At 40.7% G+C, this 22,926-nt stretch overlaps 1 protein-coding gene across 2 annotated transcripts in view; it reads right to left on the reverse strand.

The window, feature by feature from the left end:
* The window catches only part of LOC111220567 (stromal membrane-associated protein 1-like), a 113,403-nt gene that overhangs the window by 47,450 nt on the left and 43,027 nt on the right, over window positions 1-22,926 (reverse strand). For both annotated transcript variants that reach the window (XM_022743682.1, XM_022743681.1), the window contains one exon: window positions 21,727-21,804. In XM_022743682.1, the coding sequence (XP_022599403.1) occupies window positions 21,727-21,804 (78 nt within the window). The remainder of the gene's footprint in view (window positions 1-21,726; window positions 21,805-22,926) is intronic.

A 22,926-nucleotide genomic window follows, 5' to 3' on the forward strand; every position in this document is an offset into this window, starting at 1 on the left:
GTCACCCCCCTCTCAATCACATTTCATGGTAAATGGTAAATGGTTTGCACCCTCAAAGCACTTCTCTAACCACTGAAAGCGCTTTACAATGGAAGCCACATTCACCCATTCACTCACACATTCATACTGCACTTTTTCCAACACATATAGCTCTGTCCTACCATACACAAACATCCACACACCGATTACACACGAGGGTCAATTTGGGGTTCAGTATCTTGCCCAAGGACTCTTCAACGTGTGGACAGGAGGAGCTGGGAATCGAACCACCGACCCACTCTAAGTCCTGAGCAGCTGTCCCATTTCATTTGACTCTCTCAACAGCTTCATTGCAGGTATGCTGGTATGGGCCTACAAAAACATCATTCAAACTCACACTACACCTGTACCCCACCAAATTACACAAATCTATATAAACAAACACCTGCAGCTCCCGCCCTTTACAAAAGAGGCTGGCCGCCCACTGAGACTGTACTCAACAGGCTTATGCAAGACAACATTCAACAGTCCTCCTTCACACGCACGAGAGGCAGATGAAACAAGCGTCTTATCCTCAGAGAAGAGGCAGAACGAGGTGGTGGAACAAACAAAGAGCCAACAACACTAAAAGAGGGACAGGAAAACAAATAGTGTGGAAGGAGACAAGCAGGAGATGAAGGCTGCAAATTGGTTAGCGGGGAGAGTAAGAGGGAGGGAGGGAGGGAGAAATACAGAGGACAAACACAAGAGGGATGGGAAACAGAGGACGAATAGGAGAATGAGAATAAACATGACGATGATCGAAGGAGGCATGAGACAGACAGCTGCAGACAGTGCAGCTGACAAGGAAGTCTACAACAGAGGCACTGGTAGCAGAAGCTACTGCAGCAGCAGTAGAAGCAGGAGTAGGTATACATTAAATTCTTAGATAGTTTTATCTACCTCTCAAATCTTCTATTTAACTCAAATACAGAGAGAAGGAGGTTTGTACTACAGACAGGCCTCACTACAACAACAGAAACACACTACATACATTCAGTTGTGGATACTTTGACCTTTTGTCTGTCCATATCATCCAACTGTAAATGAAACAAAACACTTCCTGAAGGCTTTTAATGTGACATACTTATTCAGGAAGTGTGATGAAATGAAAAACTCAAACATACTTGCAGTTGTTTCACATTAAAAGCCCGAGTCGGAAGGTTAAGTTTGATTTTTTTGATCCAGTTTATTTGTCTTTTTCACAGTAAAAGTCTACCAGGAAAGGGAGGCATTAAGCCCTTCCAGCTGTTGGAAGACTTTTAATGTGAAATAATAATTTAATATTCAAGAAACACTTTATTTGTCCCCAGAGGGTGATTTAAAAGGCACACAGAGAAGTGTACTAAAATGATTCTTCACCATTACAAAGGCATTGACACAAAAACACAACCAGTGCAAGAAAAGACAAAATGTACACATTAAACCAATGACATGAAGAACATCAGTGCAGTATGTCTGAACAGGAAGTTTCAGTGGCTTAAAGCAGAAGCAAATTGATTTATTTAGTAACTAAGAAAAGCATGACGAAGCAACCTTAACTCAAAGTCCATTTATTGTGTTTTTTTCTGAGCTTTAACTAAAACTGGTCACAGCATCGACTGTGAAGAGGTCAAAGATCATCAACTAGAGACAGTGGACAGCCACAGGAAGATCAGATCAGCTTTCACCCATATACAAACACCTGTGATTATATGGCTGTCAATTATTTTTTAATTAATTCCAATCACTTTAAAGTGACAATAGATGACTTTTTAGTTTTAACTTATTATGAAGTAAATGTTGATTGCACAATGTGATGGCTACAGAAAAATGACACCATCTGTCTTCAGATCAGTTCCCTAAAAGCCTCGCTTTCACTCTGCAATTCTTTCTGCCACAGGATACAAGATTGAATTACGTATGCCACTGTGCAACCAAAACAGAAAGAGGATAGCACTTCTTTTTTCCTCGGTAGCTCTCGGTAGGTAGCTTTTCCTAGATAGTGACTGTCAGCCAATCGAACAATCAGAGTAAGGAAAGGTTACACGGCAAAAGAAATGTCCTGAGGAGGCAAAGACGGCAAAGAGGGAGAGCGACAGAAACCGAGGGAAAACAAGAGTGAACCTCGGAGAGACATTCACTTGATGGAGACGCACTGATGCAGCAGCTTACCAGGCTTTGTCACTATTAGCGGTTCAAAGAGGGTTCAAGACCCATCTAACCAGGTCTTTAATGCTGTTTTCACTCCTGCGCTTTTCAGTCCATTTAAGTCGAACCCTGGTTCATTTTCCCCCTTGGTATGATTGGTTTGGGCAGGTGTGAAAACAGTAATTGCACTCGGGTGTGGACCAAAACAATCGCGTCAAGACCCTTTCGAGGAGGTGGTCTTGTTCCGGTCCCAAACGCACACTGGAGCGGTTCCTTTTTGGTGTGAAAGAGTTCTGAACTGGATCCGACCCCACTAACAGGTGAACTCACAAGTTTGAGCTCGACGCTTCCCGTAACCTTCCTATGTTTACTTTCCTGCTCCAGCCAGACAGTCTGACCAATAAGAGGAGTGAACGTTCTCACGTGGTTTGTAAGGATGCATTTTGGTTCATTTTAATTCTTCTCTGTGTGAAAGCAAATCGAACCAAGGGGAAAATGCTAAGTTTACAAAGTCTCCAACTGAATCGGACCAGAGCAAACCAACTGTAGGTGTGAAAACGCCCTCAGTCTGCCTTCATCACAACACTGAGATCGGGGTTTGCAGTTCAAATTGTGATCCTTATGGTTGTTTCTTGCTTTGGACAGTAGCCAGGCTGATAGCTGTAACCATGTTGCTAACACTGCCGCTAGCAGCCAGAAACAAACTATTCATTGTTGGTTTGATAATCTAAGCAAATAAAACATTTCCTGGTGGTGACCTTTCTAAAATAAGCTGTGTTGAAATTAATTACATTCTTCTTTATGACAGCAGCGCCAACACTGATACCACTTGGAAACACTAAGGGGAAAAGTTTCCTGTTGCCTCTTAAAATTTAATTCAGTGTTAAGGTATTGTGACTGTAGCAGCACTTCCTGCACATGTCAAAATAAAAGCCTTCCAGCAGCTCAAATGAGTAATCCCAATGTCAAGAATGACCTTGCTGAAATGAGGATGTTAAAAGAGAAACTCCAGACTCTGTGGTGAGTCTGACAGAGTAGTGACTATTATTTGAGACTTGATCTTGGCTTTGTTTGACAAGTATCGACAGGTGTGGTGGCTGCAGTGCTGACAGCAGTAGAACAGTGGTGTTAGGAGCAGCAGCAGTACACTGGTAGTTGCAGTAGCGCTGCAGGGTGTAGATTGTCTTCCTGTACCTGACAGCTGCCTTATTAACACTATAAAAGAGAATAATAAAACTGCCACTGGCTGATGAGTCAATGATGCCAAAGACAAGCAGTCGCAGTGGAGGGAGGAGGAAGAAGGAAGAGGAGAGGAGGAGAGGGAAGATGAGGGGGTCAATTGGTGAGTGGGGACAGTGAAAACAGAGGAGAGCAAGGGCCAATTAGGAGGATTAGGGACAGTGATGAATGTGGAGTGAGGGAGAGGCAGAGATGTTGGCAGGAAAGACGAAGAGGAAAGGAAGCTGGGAAGGAGGAGAGGAAGAGGAGGTGGACAGAACAACAAGAAGGCAACATAAATGAGAGGAGGAGAGGATGACGAAGGGAAGGACGGGGAGGGAGGACGAAGACGACATGATGAGTGATGATGAAGAAAGAAATGGAAGATGAGAAACAAAGGATGAACTGAGGAGATGACAAGAGGAGAAAGATAACAAGACACAGTGAAGAGAGGAGGAGACAGTGGGCAGGAGGCCAAATGTGTGTGTGTGTGTGTGTGTGTGTGTGTGTGTGTGTGTGTGTCCAAGTGCCAAAAGTGTGTGGGTGCATGGAGAGAGGAGAAGTGTGTTAAAAATGCATTATCAATACAGACTGAGACATCCATATCATAAAGTCGGCAGCCCCCCCATCTCTACTTGGAAGCATACAACAAAGTCGTTGTGTGTGTGTGTGTGTGTGTGTGTGTGTGTGTGTGTGTCTGTGTGTGTGTCAGGCGCCGCAGTAAGTCAGAGGCTGTTAAGTGTGCTGGGCTGCTGCAGTTCTGCACCATTCAACACGATCTGTCACTCAGCTGGTGGCACTGACAAACACACACACACACACACACACACACACACACACACACACACACCCACACACACACACACACACCCACACACACACGCACACACACACACACACACACACACACACACACACACACACACACACACTACAATCTAAAAGGTTTTGTCACAGAGAGGAGATCTTAAGCTGCCACACGCAAGCATCCCTTCCACCCAGTTACATTCATCTGACAGTCATGGAGAACCCATTGCATTTTAACACACACACACACACACACACACACACACACAAAGAGAGAAACTGAGAGAGAAACATCAAGACAAACACAAACAGGTAAAAAAGACACTCTCATACAAGATACAACAAACACACAAATTCAAGTAATGCATGCAAAAGTACACAAACACACACAACATAAACTCTCAAACACTGGCAATAAACACACACACACACATTGCAAATATATGCACACACTCCTGAGTGTTTGAGGAAGGTCACGGTTTGGTCTGACGGCTGAAGCGTGACGGCACTGTTCAGGGAAAGAATACCTAATCAAATCAAAACACACACATACACACAGACAAACACACACACACACACCAATTTAAAGCGGGTATTTTCAGGTATTTTGTGAAGTGAATCTTATTTGTCGCTAAACAGCAGAGCTTTCAGAGCTGTGTTTTTGAGAAAGTGGCAGCCAGAATTTGTTTGTTGGATTTAGAGAACACACACACACACACACACACACACACACACACACACACACACACACACACACACACACACACACACACACACACACACACACACATACACACACACACAAAACAGATGCTTCAACTCGGGGAACACACATCGACTGTTGCCAGCTGGTCTTGAGGAGCACACATGACAAACCGGATTTGATGTGCGCGCAACTCTCAAAGACACACTCTCACACACACATCTGGATGTGGGAAAAGCACGTGCAACAAACTGGATTAGCATGCTGGAGCTAACATGGAACAGTGGGCCAATGATCTACCGGGGACGCAGTTTTCAGTTGTTTTTTTTCCCCCCTCTAGAGAGGACGGGCGTGTGAGTGTGTGTCTGTGAGGGGGTTCTGTAGTTTAGTCATGCTGCGTTTCGCTTGTCTCTTCCCACACACCCTCTCATGTCCTGCTCCAACAGCAGAAGACGCAGGGTTGGACCTCATGTTGTTGCTATGAAACTCATCTCCACCACTTTGCATAAAGTAATTGAATTTATGGTGTTTTACATGAGGTGTCCAGACGTTACTGCACCGGTGGCTTCAACAACAGACACAGATCTCTGGTGTTGTGTGTGGGTGTGTCCATGTCCACCACTGACCGTGATGTAGTTCATAGCAGAGTTTATTTTCTGCAGTAATCTAAAAGCCAATGTAAAAATTCCGGTGGCTTTTTTTTTTTTTTTTCCAAGAGAACCAGTGTGATGCTAACTTTTGGGTCGGGACAAAAATACGTCATTCCCTCAGCACTTGATGTAGCATAAACCCAGAGTCTCTATGTGGTGACATCATGATCTCAGTTGCAAATATCAAACATCTTTAAAAAAAAAAAAAAGAAAAAGAAAAAGAAAAGAGAACAAGTGGCAGGTACTGAATCTGACGACTTTAGATGAGATTAGAATCTTTACCTATAACACAGTGTGTGATTTTACCTGCAGACCTGGTCCAACCCTCATCATATTCAGAATCAGTTCTAATGCAGGTCCCGTCTTTACAGAGACAAAAACTCTTCGACTTGCTCCCAGCTGCCGTAGCTTCTCTTTCAACCGAAAACAATACTGATGTGACAGATACACATTCATTCAGTCTGATTATCAAGCTGCTGAAATATTGATTCATTTGATGATGATGATATCGACATATAATAAAACAGCTAGACGGAGCATCTTTAGCATGATAAAGTACAGCTCGCCCGTCTCCTGCAGTATTTACTGATCACTGTCAAAATAAATAGGTTATGGACCATCTCCTTCAGCAGGGCCTTGACGTAAATCTGTGATTGACAATAAATCTGTTGCATGATATATTTTGCAAATCCCCAAGCTGTGCAAATGCCAACCAGCTCAGCAGACATGCCTCACTCTGTGTGGAGAGGTAAGCTGGGATGTAACAGCCTCAGTGGCATATAGGCTCTGCTGCACCACAGTGGGGGAGATGTGCTTGTGTTTGTGTGGTTGGTGTGTGTATTATCTCATCTGTGCATTTACAGTGTGGGAGGGTGGATGTGTGTGTGTCTTGGGTGCGGGTGTTTTCTTGGGAAACAGACCTGATTCTCTTCCTCCAGCAGTGCAAATCCAGCTTATTGATTAGCCTCCTTGTGGCTACACTATCGATCCTTTGACTGCCGGACCTCAGAGTGCAGCGCCTTCTATGTGTGTGGTATGTGTGTGTGTGTGTGTGTGTGTGTGTGTCACGTTATTAGTCACAGAGTGCTGCTCCTTTGGCTGCCCTTCACACCATCCAGTCAAACTAACTCCAATCGACCACAGATATGCTGCTGCTGCTGAGTGTGCGTGTGTGTGTGTGTGTGTGTGTGTATATGTGTGACATCCAATCTCGGGAACCTGTCATAGCCCAACTCAGTCCAGATGTACAGAGCACCTAGCGATAACACACTCCCCAAATCCCTGCACTGAATGAACAAAGACACACACAAATGCATCTACACATACGCACATATGCACGTGCACGCACACACACACACATTAACACATACACTCCTTCATTTCTATATCCAACAAAGGCGAGCGCCAGTTTTTTCCATGAAGGAAAAGCAGCCTCTTGTTCTCTTTGATAATTTATTCATGGGCTGAAAGAAAAAGACAACATACGCCGGCAGTCTAATGGGACGACAGCGATTTAGTTTATAGCGAGAGCGACAAACACAGAGAGAGCTGGAAAGAGAGAGGAGGAGAAAGACAGAGGGAGGGACAAATGAAGGAGAGATGAAGATGAATGGAGGTGAGGAGAGAATGGAAACGACTGGAGAGATAATGGAGTCACTGCTTGCCTAAAAAGCATTGTGTGTTTTTTGAGTAGTGCGCGGGTGCGGAGTACACTGTGTCCTTTCTCCTTACGTTCTCTTATCTCTCTCTCTCATGTTTTCACCACATTTATGACTGTGTAGGTGATAAATACGTCTTTTAACTTAAATGTCTTTCCTAATCTTAAATCCATGTGGCAGGTGTTTCCTGACAAAAATCCTCCCTGGCAAAGTGATTTTATTAGTTTGTTTGAAACAAAAAGTGACTTAAAGTTCAATCAGTGTTTATTTAGTGAGTGCTTGGAGAATCATATCATCATACATATCTACGATTATTTCAAACTTTTACCTTGATTACAATTAATGAAACTCGCCATGTATTCTTCATATTCAGCACCTCACACCTTTGATTGCAACCCCTGTTGCATTCACCCCTGTCTGGTAGTCGTGAATGATAAGACCCAATCAGGAGGCGAGGCGGGTGTGTGTGTGTGTGTCATTGTTTCCAAAGGTCTCCATTTTAGGGGCTCGAAAACTCCGAAATAGTGTGTGGTCGCCAGGAGTAAACGTTAGTGTGGACGAAGCTTTAGGGTTCAGTTTCATCCATATCACCAGCTTCACTTTGAGTGAACGTGGACTAATGTTACTTGGACTTTAAGCCACTCTCCAGTCAACTTTGTATCACCTTCATCCTGGGTGAAGAATATTCTATATTACTTATTTATTTGCTTATTTATTTATTATCTACTACTCTGTATTTTAAATCCTATCAAGTCAGATGATCCCCTCTGATATAGAGTTTTCTCTATGACCACAGCTGGTAAATATTTTACTCCCATTTAGTTTAAGATGGCTGAGCAGAAAAGTCAATGCTTCTAGTTCATGTTTCATTTAAATGCCCAACATATCCCTGAGTTCCCCCTGTCAATTAATAGACACATCATCCTGTCTGCCCTTCACCTGAAAATATAAAAAGGTATTCATTTAGTCTGAGAGGACGTAATTTGAGTCTCCAAATACTGTTCAAACAACAAGGCCATGAAAAAGGCCACTTTTGAAAATAATGAGTGTTGGCACTAAATATTACTAACCTTGCACAAAACCATCAGTGTCAGCCTCAAAAAACACCTGTATCTATCACTACTCCACAAGACTATTAAAGCACATTGAGTCCATATGGAGCTCAGGTTAGTCACAAGCATGGTCAAGAATCAAGTAATAAAATGCTCTATGGTGTAAGGCGTATTAACTGCTATAAAAAAAAGGCAGAAAAACAACATTCACATTCATGTAGGAGCAGACATGCACATGCTTTGTGTGTTTGGAAAGTTCACAGATGCAGAGTTGGGATCAGGGTCTATACAGAACTCAGCGCCTGTGGAAAACATGAAGAGCTAAAAAAAAAAAAAAACAACGTTTCACCACAAACTGACCGAGATGATGACTAGCATCGAGAGTGTCCCCTCGAGATCTGGATCATATACTGCTTTGACAACGATTAGATTTTTTTGTAAGTTATTTTTTGGGGAGTTTTTGCCTTTATTCATATAGGGACAGTGAGAGAGTGACAGGAAAGTTGGGGAGAGAGAGGGGATGACACGCAGCAAAGGGCCATGGGTCGGACTCAGACCCATGACCGCTGCGGTGAGGACTGTGCCTAAGTGGTACGCGCTCCACCAGTTGAGCCACACAAAGATTAGATTTTGAGAGCAAGATGAAAAGAGGGCTCAGTTTGAATGAAAGCATCCGCAGAGTCACAAAATGTTCATCAATAACGTAACATCTGCAAAACTTTCACTGATAATGCTGTTCAATTGTTTTCTCTACAATATCTGATCGTACCAACTACAGCATGATTAATGTTTCTTATTGGTTATATTTAGACAAACCAAAGCACTTAAAGTTAAGGTTAGCAAAAAGATCATGGTCGTGGTTTAATTAATGCTGCGCAATTAACCAAAAAAGTATCAAAACTTTAGAACCTCTCAGTGACTTAATCTTGCTCGTTGTCTGGTTAATTTGGTTCATACTTTCCCCAATATGGATGTTGATGAACTGTCCCCTTAATGTACCTCTGCTGCCACACAACTAACATTAGTCTGTGTTCACTCAAAGTGAAGCTGGCGATATGCATGACACAAGTGCAAACACCGAGCCTCAGGTTACATCCACACGAAAACATTTTAGTTTTAAAACGCATCACTCTTGGTACGGTTACGCCTGGCATCCACACTACCCCAGAGTTTTTTCGAGCTCCTAAAACTGAGATTTTGGAAACACTGCTGGACCCTTTATAGTTTGAAAACCATGTGGTTGTGTTGTAGTCTGAACGGACAGAAACTGAGACTTTTGGAAACAATGACACAGACACCGGCCTCGCCTCCTTATCGGGTCTTATCAATCACAACTACCAGACAGTGGTGAATGTAACAAATAGCGAAGGTAACACCGCCGATTTGTTTAACCACTTGCAAAACAATCATATTGCTGAATATGAGGAGTGCATGGCTCAAAGAGGAGAGAGACTGATAAGCACCAAAGTAATCGTTCATTAATTGTAATCAAGGGAAAAGTTTGAAATAAAGTTTGATTTCACATCATATCACCCAGCCCTTGGTTTATACTGAAGACGTCAGTGCTGACATGACACATGAGACGTGACACTTTTCCAATAGCTGTCCAAAACTACATCTAGTTTACATGAATCCAGAACATATTAAAAGGTTAAGGTTTTAACCTATCAAGTCTTAACCTATCAACACACGTTAATCCTGGTCTTTGGTTCAAAGTCTGGTAATTTGTACTCTCTCCATCACCCCTGACTTCCATGTGATGCAACAACGTACTGAACTAGTGAAAAACATTGTTGTTGCCAGTGACTAAAGTCCAGGCAGCAATTACGTTTCTTTCAAAATGTATATGGCAAAAGTTTTTATTTGTACATATACATCATTTGTAGAAGACATGGTTGAAGTAACAGAGTGAAAAGTTAGGCGCACTGAGAGGATGTCAATATCAAACCACTGCACCTTCACACCAACGTGCTACAGATGTTCCTTGGTCACCTGGCAGGTCCAGTACAGAGAGGGGGGATTATATTTCTTATCCTGTAAAAACCTGGATTACAGTCAATGTCGATGTTTATTTACATTCTCGTTTCCTGCCATATCTGTGCAAAGCAACTATGGAATGCCTAAGGTTAAGCAAAGACTGGTTATGCCGAGTGAAATTACATTTGAGGTATGGTTAGCGCTTTGGGCTAATGGCTAATATGGTTAAGAGAAAGGCAAACATTAACCGCAGGTCTGTGATTTGGTGCAAAATCGGGTCTCCTAAATTAACTTCTACATGAACTCTCTCCACCTCTGTGATCTCAAGACCCACACCCTTTCTTTCCGTTAGATGAATCTCCCTGCTCCTACGAACAAAGCACATACATGTGATATTCAAGCAGTACATCATCTATCCTAATCTAAAAACAGCTTATGTAAGCAGCCGGCACAGGATCCATCCCAATCTCTCACCATCTGAATTATTGATTCGTTCATATCTCACCTCTATGTCATGTGTCCTAATATATCTCTATCTTTTTAAATCTTTGACTCCCCTTCAGTCCTACTGCTTCTTATCTGGTGGAGGCTAATGTCCTACTGTGGTCAATAATAACAGATCTGACATGGACCAGACCACCATAGGAGGAGCATTGTTAAGATGAATGTACAAGTGAAACTACTGTTCGGGGACTGATATGCTGAGGTACAGCATGCAAGTTTCAATCACTATCACACCAGACTGATGTGCCGTGAAGGGATAACACTGCCTAACATCTGCTTGAACACCTGCATTATGGTGGCTTAGGGGAAAAATCTACACTTTACTGGTCTTGATTAAGGAAGGAAAGAAGACAGCATCAATTATAAAATCAACATGCTTCAGCAAATACGGCCTTATTAAGAGAAATGTGCTGTCTAGTTCTGCTGATAAGTAAACCTGTGCTGTGTATTTAACTTGGTCAGTGTGTTTAAGATTTAGTGGAAAGTTGGATGTTAACATAAAATTGTGGCCCTATATATCGAGATATTAGATGCAAAACTTTTTATTAGCTGATATCACAAACTGTAGCGCACTTAGGTCCTGGTTATAATCTATCAGAACTAGGCCGTACAACAGGCTGTTCCAAAGAACTTTGGAAATCCAAAGTGTTTTTACTTGATCCAAACAGCCTCACTGGAAGGTGGAGTGAAAAGCCAGTCATCATAGAGAGGGGGGAGACTCAATACTATAATGTCACAGCCAGTGTTCACATAAATAGTGCCTGAAATAGTTGCGTAACAAATGAAAAAAGAGAGTTTAAACCCTGGCTTCTTTCTCACCGCCACAAAAATGTGACGTGGTGTGATGTTGTTCAATAGATGTAGTACTTATTAATTAAACCAAGGTCTCCCACTTCACTGAAGCTTTAGTGATGTCCCTCACTTTTAAGCCGCTTTGGATAAAAGTGTCTGCCAAATGAGTAAATGTAAATGAATTTAGGATCATAGGTCTCTGAGAGTTACAGCGGCCCACTACTGCAAAATTATTGCTGCTGCTACAATGTCATGAAGTCGCAATTACAGTGACTGTATACTGGTTCTCTTTGTTTGACTGTCTTTCAGGGTGTGCATGAGAGCCTGCAGTGTGCATGGTCTGGGACTGGACTCACTTCACTGAGGTGTAGTGCTGCCAGAGTGCACCAGAATAACGCTACACCACTTTTTTTCTGTAAAAGTGAGGGAACATCATCTTCACAGTTTGCATAATCCTGTTAAAATTCATACTTCAAGATCCAATCACCAATAAAGCGTATGTCATGCTAGTGAGCCAATAAAAACCAATGGAATGGGGGCGTCGAGTGGTGCAGTGGGTTGAGCAGGCGCCCCATATGTAGAGGCTACAGTCCTCGCTGCAGTCTGCCCCGGTTCGAATCCCTCATCGCATGTCATTCCCCCTCTCTCTGCCTCCTCATTTCCTGTCTCTCTCTACTGTGCTATCCAATAAAGCCATAAAAAGCCCAAAAAAATATACTTTAAAAAAAACAATGGAATGGTCAAAGTTGTCTTATTGACATTTAAGGTGTATTGATTGACGTCAATGTATGTCATGTGTTGAGTAACATGCAAGAAAACATTCCACCTTAAAAGTTGCCGGTAGCTGTTGTAGCCTGTGAGTGGCACAGTGAATTAAATTTATTTTTCTAGCTGTCATCAACTAGTAAAGATGAAAAGGCAGCTAAACACCCTGTCATTCCTCATTCACTCCTCTGACGGTTTCTTTGTTTGTGATGCATTTGCAAAGAAACATGACGAAGCCAGCCTTTTAACCTTGGACAGTTCGTGCTGCAGCCACAGTGTCTGCTCGAGATGAAAGTTTGATGTAATATTCTCAAAATATGAAACTATTCATGAAGTCAGTCCAACATTTGATTGAGTGATCAGCTATAGTTGACTAAACTTGCCACCACAGGAACAGTGGTTACATAACCAAATTCGACAATTCACTAATAATTCAAGCACATACACATCCAAAATTAAAAGGTAATCAAAACAGAAATGGATGGGCAATCAAAACTCAAATAACCCCTTACCAAAACATTTTCTGAATTGAAAGTCTTGAGGAAGAAGCAACTGAGTGCAACAGCAACATTCATTTTAAAATTATTTCATTAGAGCAAATGGCATGCTATAAATAACACCTCATCAATTCCACACAGTCATACAAATTCACTAAATGGGAAGTACATATGACAAAGAAAACACAAACTAGGCTGAATGTCCCAGAGGACATGAACAGTTAAATGTTTTTATTAATACTTTGTGCTGTTGCGTCTTCAGACAACTGGGCACAGTACAATAAAGGGAGTAAAAAGTCAAGGTGGAAGGCAGACATCTGAATAGCACTAAGTAAACTTCAGATTAACTTTACACGACCCAATCCATCTTAAATTTACTCTTCACTAGGCATGCTAGTTATTAGCTGTTTTTTTCCACATTTCACTCTGGGCAGCGCTACATCTTCAGGGCAGACTGGACACTACAGTGAGTCACTATCAGAAAGTCACAAGAAGGTCCGGCCAAACTGGAACTAGCTGGTTAGCATGCTAACTTCAACAAAAGAAAAGAAGTGACAGAAACACGAGTTACCACTGGTGTCTCTTTCCACTTTTGGAGCCAGTTCTTGTTGAGTAAAGAAACTAAATTTGATGTTTAACAATTCTTCTAGACAGGTGGGTAAATAGCTGTTAATGCTAACGTTGCCTATGTGGCAATAGTAAAACTTTCAAATAGCTCCTTTAAGCATATTCACTGTGGAGAACAGTTAGCTGCTAAATCCCTCTCAGCTCCTGTGCTGATTGTTAGCAAAGTCAGCTAAACGACTGTTGAACCTGACCTCTACTACCCATCCAGTGTGAATGACCAATCAGAAGAGATGAGAGAGCTCAGTGGTGTGCTAGGATTTTATTACTGGACTCTAACCAGGACCTTTCTTATTTCTATGACTGTGTGGAAATCTGATGTTTTCATACTACAGATGAACAAAATCATGTGACATGTAAGCTGTTATAGCCTATGCATATGCACTGACCTGTTCTTCTATATTATTATTAACTTCATTTCTTTATTTATTAATTTCTCATAATTATGGGCAATGTGTACTAAATAAAAAACATCAGTAAATGTGTTGAGATTTATAAAAATTAAAAATGTGTATAGATAAGAAAGAATATATCACAAGCACATGACAAACAAAAATCTTCTTTTGATGAAGATGAATAACTGCGGATGATAGGAAACAGCTTAGATTATTTTTATCAAATGAAAAGACTGAGAATTTGAACAGAGGCTGTTGCATTATGGGAACTGCAGGATGCGGTGTTTTTGAATCTTGACCCACATCAGGAACTGAAAGTAAGGCTCTGTCAACCACTTATGAGTCCCCTCACAATATGAAAGTGTAATATGAAATTGCTGGAGTAACCCTTTAAAATGTGATTTCATAGAAACGAATATTTATTAACCTATGCATAATTAGTTAACTTGACTCATTAATACGGGGATGTCTGTGCTCAGGAAGCTCTTAGCTTGAACAGATTCTCATCTCATCAGATTCAATAATATGCAGGTATTATTATCTCCTAGATTTCAGTGGACTGTTAACTGCATAATAAAAAAGCTTCTTTAGCCTGCTATATATAAAAAGAATTTGTTTTTTTCTGTTACAGAAATTGTTAAAATGTTGATTGATTTGATCTCCCTGCAGCTGCAACCCAACAATTTCAGAATCAGCCATGAAAAAATCCATATTGATTGTAGCCTCCCTCTCAGACTTTCATCTGCAAAATTAGTTCAGTAGCTGGTGGATTCACAGTATTTTACACTCTGTTCTTTGTTTGGATTTTAATATGAGAAAAGAAAAGCCAAAGTGAAGTGAAATGAGGTGAAGTGAAAGGAAATGAAATATATCTGCTGATTAAACCTCGCTCTGCTCCATCCTGTGTGTGTGTGTGTGTGTGTGAGAGAGTATCCTCTCACAGATATGTACAGTATATTATCTGCATGGGAAAATGAAAGGTGCTGTCACATAGTAGGGTTATGTCATGACAGCACAGTATGTCTTTGTTTGACAGAGAGGGACAAGGCACAGGGCTGAGTGAAGGGGTGGAGCAGGGTGAGAGAGAGTGAGACAAGGAGAGGGTGAGTGAGAGACAAAGAGAGTGAGAAGAAAGAGACAGAGAAACATGGCTGTCAGCATGTTTCCTGCTATACTGGAGATTAGACATCTTTCAGCACGTCAGCACACTTACACTTAGACTAACAAGTCTGTCTGTCTCTCTCTCTCTCTCACACACACACACAAAATGTCCTCAAATATCTCCTTGACACTGGGGCTCATCGACAGCAGGAGCAGCTGATAAGGAGGTAGAGTCGGAGATGAACAATGCTACATATCTCTGCCAGCACACATAAACACACACACACACACACACACACACACACACACACACACACACACACACGCACACAGAGAGAAAGAGAGAGAGTACATGAGACGAACGACATGTACAGCATACACACACATATAGATCAATGTGTAACCTAACTGTGGGTCAACTGAGATGCTGTAAAGGTCACAGGATCATAAAAGGTCATGAGTATTTGTAGCTCATTTCATAATAATCCACCCAAATGTGAAAACACAAATGTGAACATCATCAGGCGAAAGAGGAAAACTCAAGGGAATTCATCATCTTGGGACTATGAATGTTTGAGGTGGCTGTGCTGCTAAAATGGCTAAAAATCCTGTCAGTTTGTTTCCACTGTTATGTAGGCTGTATGACAAATGGTGCAGTAGTAGACCACACACAACGAAAACTGACAAACTCATCATGTGCAATAATTAACATACACCAGCTGTGCAATATTCCTTAGCTGCTGCCATTTTTGCTATACTTAGATATCTAATTGTACAGATATTAACTATTTGTCCACTGCTGTAACACTGGGACTAATAAAGTCTTATCTTATCTTATATGATGTGTATATTGAGTGATTTACAAATACGCCAAAGCCTGCTGTTTTTATGTCTGCTTGATTACATTAAAGGAAACGTCTGATTGTGGTGCTCCTAAAGTCACTGTTCTCCAAAGCTGACGGCGGAGGAAACTTCACTGCTGTAAGGAGTGAACAGACCTGGGTAAAAAAGAGAAGTGTCCACAGATGAGAGATCCCAGCTGTGTAACTACAAAAAGTGAACTGATTGACACTGCTGTGCTGGAGACCGAAAAGTTGGATCTCTATACGATAGGCAAGAGAAATTACTACCTAACCCCAGCAATCAAAGCCTCTCAGGACATCTTTTTTATCATTTGTTAAGTAGAATAATGTTTTATGTAAAATAATATGCAAGTTTTATATGTTATCATTGCAAATGAAAAGGCAGCTAATGTGGTTGGCCAGTAAGTTTCCTACAGAAGTAGTTCCTGATGACGTCAGCTTCAATAGCTAATCCAGGCTGCTAATTCCTGTGTTCTCTTTCAGTCAGGCTAAGTGTTTGTATGTACAGTGAATAGCATGACTGGACACAACCATGAGAATCACATCCAAGCTGAAAAATATTGGATCTTTTCTTTAAATACTACATGTTATAGACAAGCATAAGAGTTAAAAACTAGAAGTTTAAAGCTTGCCCATCATTAGTAGTAATAAACCACCGGTATCATCAGCAAGGCTGATGATATTAACCAAGAAAAAATTTGCATGAGTTGGTAATTTATCTTAATCCAGAGCGACCGCATCAAGGCTGAAGCACATTCATGGTGTCCTCCTGACCCTGACTACTGAACAGATTTTAATATCAAATCCACACCTGCTTTAATTAGTTCAACTCTGCTTGCTACAGTTTGATTCAGAAATGATGTTACCCAATCATAATACAGTAAATTGCATTTTAGATCAGAGTAGGAGCTTTGATGTAGGAGCAGTCATCTAGCTCAGCAGCAGTGATGGTACATCTCTCAGTTTTGCTCACACCTGCCGGTCACATGACCAGGACAGTAAAGGTGTAGGGTCCGTACTAACTATACCTAACTGTACGTGAGTGTGTGTGTGTGTGTGAGTCTGAACTACTGCTGACAGGTGGTGCAGACTGAAGTGAAACTGCAGGTAGTTTCAAATTAATGTTCTTATGCAACTGCCATTTTGGATTTTTGACAACATATGGAAAATGTAAATAGAAGAAGAAGCAGAGGGTAATTTGTTTAAATTATTTTTTTCAATTACTAAAATTTGAAACTATGAAAAGAAGTTTTACCTAATTTTGAAACTTTGCAGGAGACACTTAATTATATTTACTACTTATATATTATATTTTCTACCTATATTTTGGAAACACCCTGGTCCAATTTGTCAAGTCAAATAATTTCAACATATTGTTTTTTTAAAGAATGTGAAGAATATGAAAAATATTTTTAAAGTATTAAAAAGATAAATTGTACTACTATTATAAATAATATTTCTGTGTGACAAAAACATTTCCATTAAATTAAGTAGCTGAATTGTGCACATCAACTTTGTATTTTGATTGATTTTGGGTATTTACATCCCTTGTCTTTGTATTCATTTAATTTAACTTCAAACAATCAAAAAGTCTGTTGAAAGGACACATTAGACTTCGCTTTATTGATTTCCTGTGACGTCAGTCAAGGCTGAGGCTGAATCAGTTTATCTTTACATTAGGTGCTGCAGCACATGAGACATCGCAGCTGGTTCTGGCTCTGAAGTGATTGTGGATCAAACAGTGAAGACAGTGTAGCAGTGCACGAGTCTGGAGGTAATTAGATTTTCATCGATTGTGAATAATCATAAGCTGATTGCGTTTGATGCCTTCACAATAAAAATGCAATATTTCTTTTCAACATTGATTTTTCTCTAACACTGGAGCAAACTTATTACAGCACAACACTGTTCCTCAGCTCAGACTGGACACATTAACACTGCAGCAACCTGAGACAAATGACTTCCTGTCTGACTGACCACAAGAGGAGAGATTAACAGCACGCACACACACACACACACACACACACACACACACACACACACACACACACGTGTTAACAGACTGTTGTACAGAGACAGTATATGATTTTGATTATGATTAATGATTGTGATTCCTGTTTCAGTGATGATGTCATAAACTCAAACAACAGGAAGAAAGCGATATAACATAACATTACTGACTTGAGACGCTGGTGCCAGATTCAATGTGCATTTTGTGACTGCAGGGGGTGTATTAAGATTAATTCACTCATAAACTCAGATAAAAAAGGGGAATCTGAATATATACCAGTCTGTCAGCGGTCACCTCGCAGCAGAAAGGTTGTGTTTTAAAGGTCCATATTTTCCTCTTCTCCTGTCCTGTATTTGAAGTGTTGATTCATAAAAAGATATATATATATATCTACATACATATATATATTTTTGTGGTTTTAAGAACCAAAAACAATCTCAATGTAGTTTTACATCTCCTCTCTCAGGCTTCTAACTGGAGCTCTAGTAACAACAGGTCAGTGAGCCAATCAGAAGAGAGGAGGCTCTGACCCTCTCTTCTGATTGGCTCACTGTTTTCTGATTGATCCAATAAAAATATAGCAGATTTCAGGTAAACAGTCAGAGAAACCAAATCCTGCAAGGTTGGATGATGGGTGGGATGGGTTGGTCTTGGGGCGTGGCTGAAAGCAGTGACTGCTTTGTTGTGACATCACAAAGTTCCAGAAGTCCTGGCGGCTGGTTTTAAGGCTCAGTTTCTGAATACAGGCTGTGTGCATTTCTCTGTGGACTGAGGCTTTGATACTTTCACAGTATTAATATAGAATCTAGACCTGCTGTATAATCAAACAACACATGGACATCTACCTTTAGACTATATGGGACCTTCAAAACCCACCATCCTTTCAGTGTGGAGTTTACATGGCCTCCCTGTGCTTGCATGGGAGTGTTTTGGTCCAAACACATGCAGGTTAGGTGAACTGGAAATCCTTTGATAGATGTAATTTTGTGATGCTATAATATAAATAAAAGAAACAACAAGAGATCACACAACACATCAGTTTTATCCTCCGTCCACTGGCTCCCAATCAAATTCCTTATCCATTTTAAAATGGTGCTCACCTTTAGAGCCTTGCATGGCCAAACACCCCAATACATTGCTGACATCCTCCTCCCTTACACAGCAAATCGGGCTCTCAGGTCTACTGAGCAAAAATTACTGGCCATCCCTCAAACTTGCTATAAGACCCGAGGCAACCATGCTTTTTAAAGCCGTGGCACCGAAATTATGGAACGTTCTCCCCCTATCCCTGCGATCCATAGACTCCTGTGATGCCTTCTATTTTATTGCTCTTTATTCATTTTATTGCTTTTATTGTTGTACTTCTTGAACCTTTGCATGTTTTATTATGATAGGCACTTTGTAATTTCTTATCTGTGAAAGGTGCTGTATAAATACATTTTTACTTACTTACTGTAATATATTAGAGCTAAAACGATTGGCCATACTTTGTCTAAGACAAAATAAAATAAATATTTTTAGGTTTTGGACTGGGAAAATAATACAATTTAATGACATCACCTTCAGAAAACAACCAGCAGATTAATCCATACTGAAAATAATTGTTACAAAATATACATAGATGTTAATGCTGGAGTATAAACCTGTGTGTGGTTACATTTTACTCCCAGCTCTCAGTGGAGAGTGCTGTCCATAGCCTACATTTCTGCTCCCTGTAGAGTATCTGAACACACACACACACACACACACACACACACACACACACACACACCACACACCACAACACCACACAACACACCACACACTACCCCACACACACCACACACACACACACACACACACACACACACACACACACAAACCAGTATCCACACCACTGTGAGCCACAGTATTCCCTCACTGCTTCACAGGCCATGGAAATACTCTGAATGTACTAACCATGACCCAGAAACACACACAATTACTCCTGTACTCCTACTTTCTCTCTAAAACACACACACACACACACACACACACACACACACACACACACACACACACACACACACACACACACACACACACACACACACACAGCATGGATATGCATGAATATAGCACAGCCCTGACATGCATGCAATACACTCCATCACATACCCACAACCACGGGACATCAGTAACTGCTCAATCCAGTCAAACCTGAATTAAGTAATTCACTTCTAAAAATGTATCTCAGCTAAGAGCAGTAATTTCATGTATCTATCCATTCTGAATTTGAATGTTATGCAAGTTGTCTTTTTCATGATGTTAGGACATCTTTTTCTGGAGCAGTGAGCATTTAAAAAAAGCTAAATTTGGCTTTATCTGCCAGCAGCAAGAGCTTTACTTACTACACTGAGTGATGTAATGTTTTTTGCTTTTTTGTCAGAAGCAGAAGACGAAGAAGAGTACTCGACAAAAATTATTACAGATATGTTAAAAACCTGTGTAATGTAGCCGAGGTTAAAGTTACATTCTCACTCTTATGGATGATGTCATAGTTTTTAAGATTAGTAGTCGTCGCGTTCACGCGTCTGTGCATGAGTGAGAAATTCCCCGTCCTGATGCACAGAGCAAAACTAAAGCATCTGTGAACAACATGAATGTTTATGAGAAGCTTCCCTTGAGGATTCAGCTCCTGCACCACAGAGGTGGAGCGACTCGCCCTCTCTGTTGTCGCACATCATGCATTCATAACGCAGCGCTGACACACACACAAACAAGGCAGCACTTCTCCTTTGGGCCTTCAGTACCTATACACCAGTGTACATAAAGCGCCATCAATGTCACTGGACTGCACTCGCGTTTTTTTTTTTCCTCCTTTATTTCCCTCTTTGTTACTGAAGGTGAACTTGTAGGGCACAAAACTGAATCCAGTGGTTCTTAAAGATAAAAACACGAGCTACTGCTGAAAGACAAGAACCTTCATGAATTTTGAAATGAATAGTGATGTGCACATTAGTTTGTATGTGACTGAGACTGACAGACACACTATCCTTGTGTTAAATTGTTACAAAGATCTACTGCATCTCAAACTCAACAAATAAATCTGAAAATCTAAACTCAATGCTTTAAAATTCTGGCACCAAAGACATGATTATTACAACAAAAGACACTGAAGCTCATGGAAAATACTTTTTTACACCATTCTTAAGTGAACCAACTGTTCTCCTAGGCCTAATCCCAATGGACCAACCCTCATGCACTTAGACTTTGAGGCATGTTCCCAATGAGTGCACGACGACTCTCTGGCAGATATTTTGGGCCCTTTATGCACAGTTACTGTAAGTCTGCATTTCTGCACACGTTGCCGGAGGGAATTGCCTATAGTTTATAGCGCTATGACATTAAACACAGGGTTGCCATGGTTACCAGGGGATGCCCAGAAGCACAAAAAAAATGGCATACAACCACCATAAAATAGAAAAAAAAAGAAGAAGGTAGAAGAAGAAAGGTTAAAAAACGTTTACGTTACAAGAAAAAATAAGTTTAGCTATAAGTATGAACACAGAGCTCAGCGGTGATTCAGAGCCAGAACTGTGTGTAGTCATTTGTTGTCTATTGACAATGATAAATCTGCTTTTCATCAGATCTGATCCAACATTACTCTTGCTTACAAACAGGAAGCAAAGGGAGGAAATAAAAAATGTCAAATCAAAAGCCTCAAACCCGGAAACTGTACGCAACGCAAGTGATGTCCCTTTCCATTTCCTCTTTATACCATTCTGAGCCGCTGCGGCCGCTGCGGCCGCCTCACACTCAATCACTTATCAGGTGATGGCAGTTAATCATGTGAGGGTTCAGGGCTTTAGGGGGGACATAAGGATCGGACATTTCTGTCTAATATACACCACACCCTGACACGACCATCATCTGCGACTGCTCATTGTGTTTTGGCTCATCAGTTACTTGTTTGCCACATTACGTGTAATCCATCCAGTACCTTTGTGTTGTTGAGTCTCTCTCCTTTATCAACATCCCTCTCTTTCTTCTTCTCCTCCTTCTTCTTTTCACGCTCCTTCTGAGGAGAAAAAAAAAGAGACAGTGTCAGACAGTGGCAGGTTTGCTACGGTTTATACAGCATGTAGTATTCATATCATACCATGTAAGGTCAATGTGGCGCTACGTGTCCTGTACATGTTCAAACACATTCAATGATCAACCTCAATACTCTATTGGCAGAGTAAAGAGCTTACAAGACGTCTTTTTAATCAATCGAGACGAGTGTGGCATTAACAATAATAATTAATATTCATACACACTTTGACTGAATCTGTATATAATATGTATTAATTAATGATGTTCAGTATAGCTGCAGGTATAGATACATAAAAAGATTCTGCGGCAAAAAGCATATCACATCAATAACTGACATGTCCCTGCCCTGCCATGCTATAATTAGCAATAAACACTAATCAGGCATACTGAAAGAAGGCACTTTTCTTCATTAAATCACCATTTGACATCCATTATAATATTCTGTAGGAGGACACATGAAGCCTAATGGTAAAGATTTGCTATACCTCATAGCAGGTTGAAAACAATTAGATCTCTCCTTCCTTAATGTGATTTTAATGCACTCACAATGCAGATTTAATGTGCAGACATTATTAGCGTTCGGAGAGTTGATGTAGTGTTTTCAGGTTAATGTTTCTGTCTTGCTTTGTTATATGTAAATGAGCCAGTGCTGATGCCAGCCACCGACATGCTTTAGTTAATGACTGTCAGGAAACCAAAGAGAAGAGCTTTAGCTTAGCGAGTGAAGCCTCCAGTCGAGCCATTATTGTAACAATAACAGTCTGTTTACTTCATTGGATGTTTGTGTTTTTATAGTTATTTATGCTGAGATTTTTTTTTGTGTCTTGAGAACATAATAAACAGGAGTGAATAACATCAATATTTAGAGACATGCAAATCAGATTTAACACTGAGAGCGTCTAAAATTATTCAGCAGTCACTGCTTTTTGAATATTTATATATATATATATATATATATATATATAGAAAAATATATGTAGAAAAAACCAAACACAGCACATTATAAACTCTGTCACCCACAGAGAGCCAGGGTCAGATGTCATGATGGCTCCACCCAGGGAGAAAGATATGTTTATTTTTGCTTGAATTTTAATTTCTGAAGATT

Source organism: Seriola dumerili, unplaced genomic scaffold (assembly GCF_002260705.1).
Source record: "Seriola dumerili isolate Sdu_G_001 unplaced genomic scaffold, Sdu_1.0 BDQW01000073.1, whole genome shotgun sequence".
NCBI classification, from domain to species: Eukaryota; Metazoa; Chordata; class Actinopteri; order Carangiformes; family Carangidae; genus Seriola; species Seriola dumerili.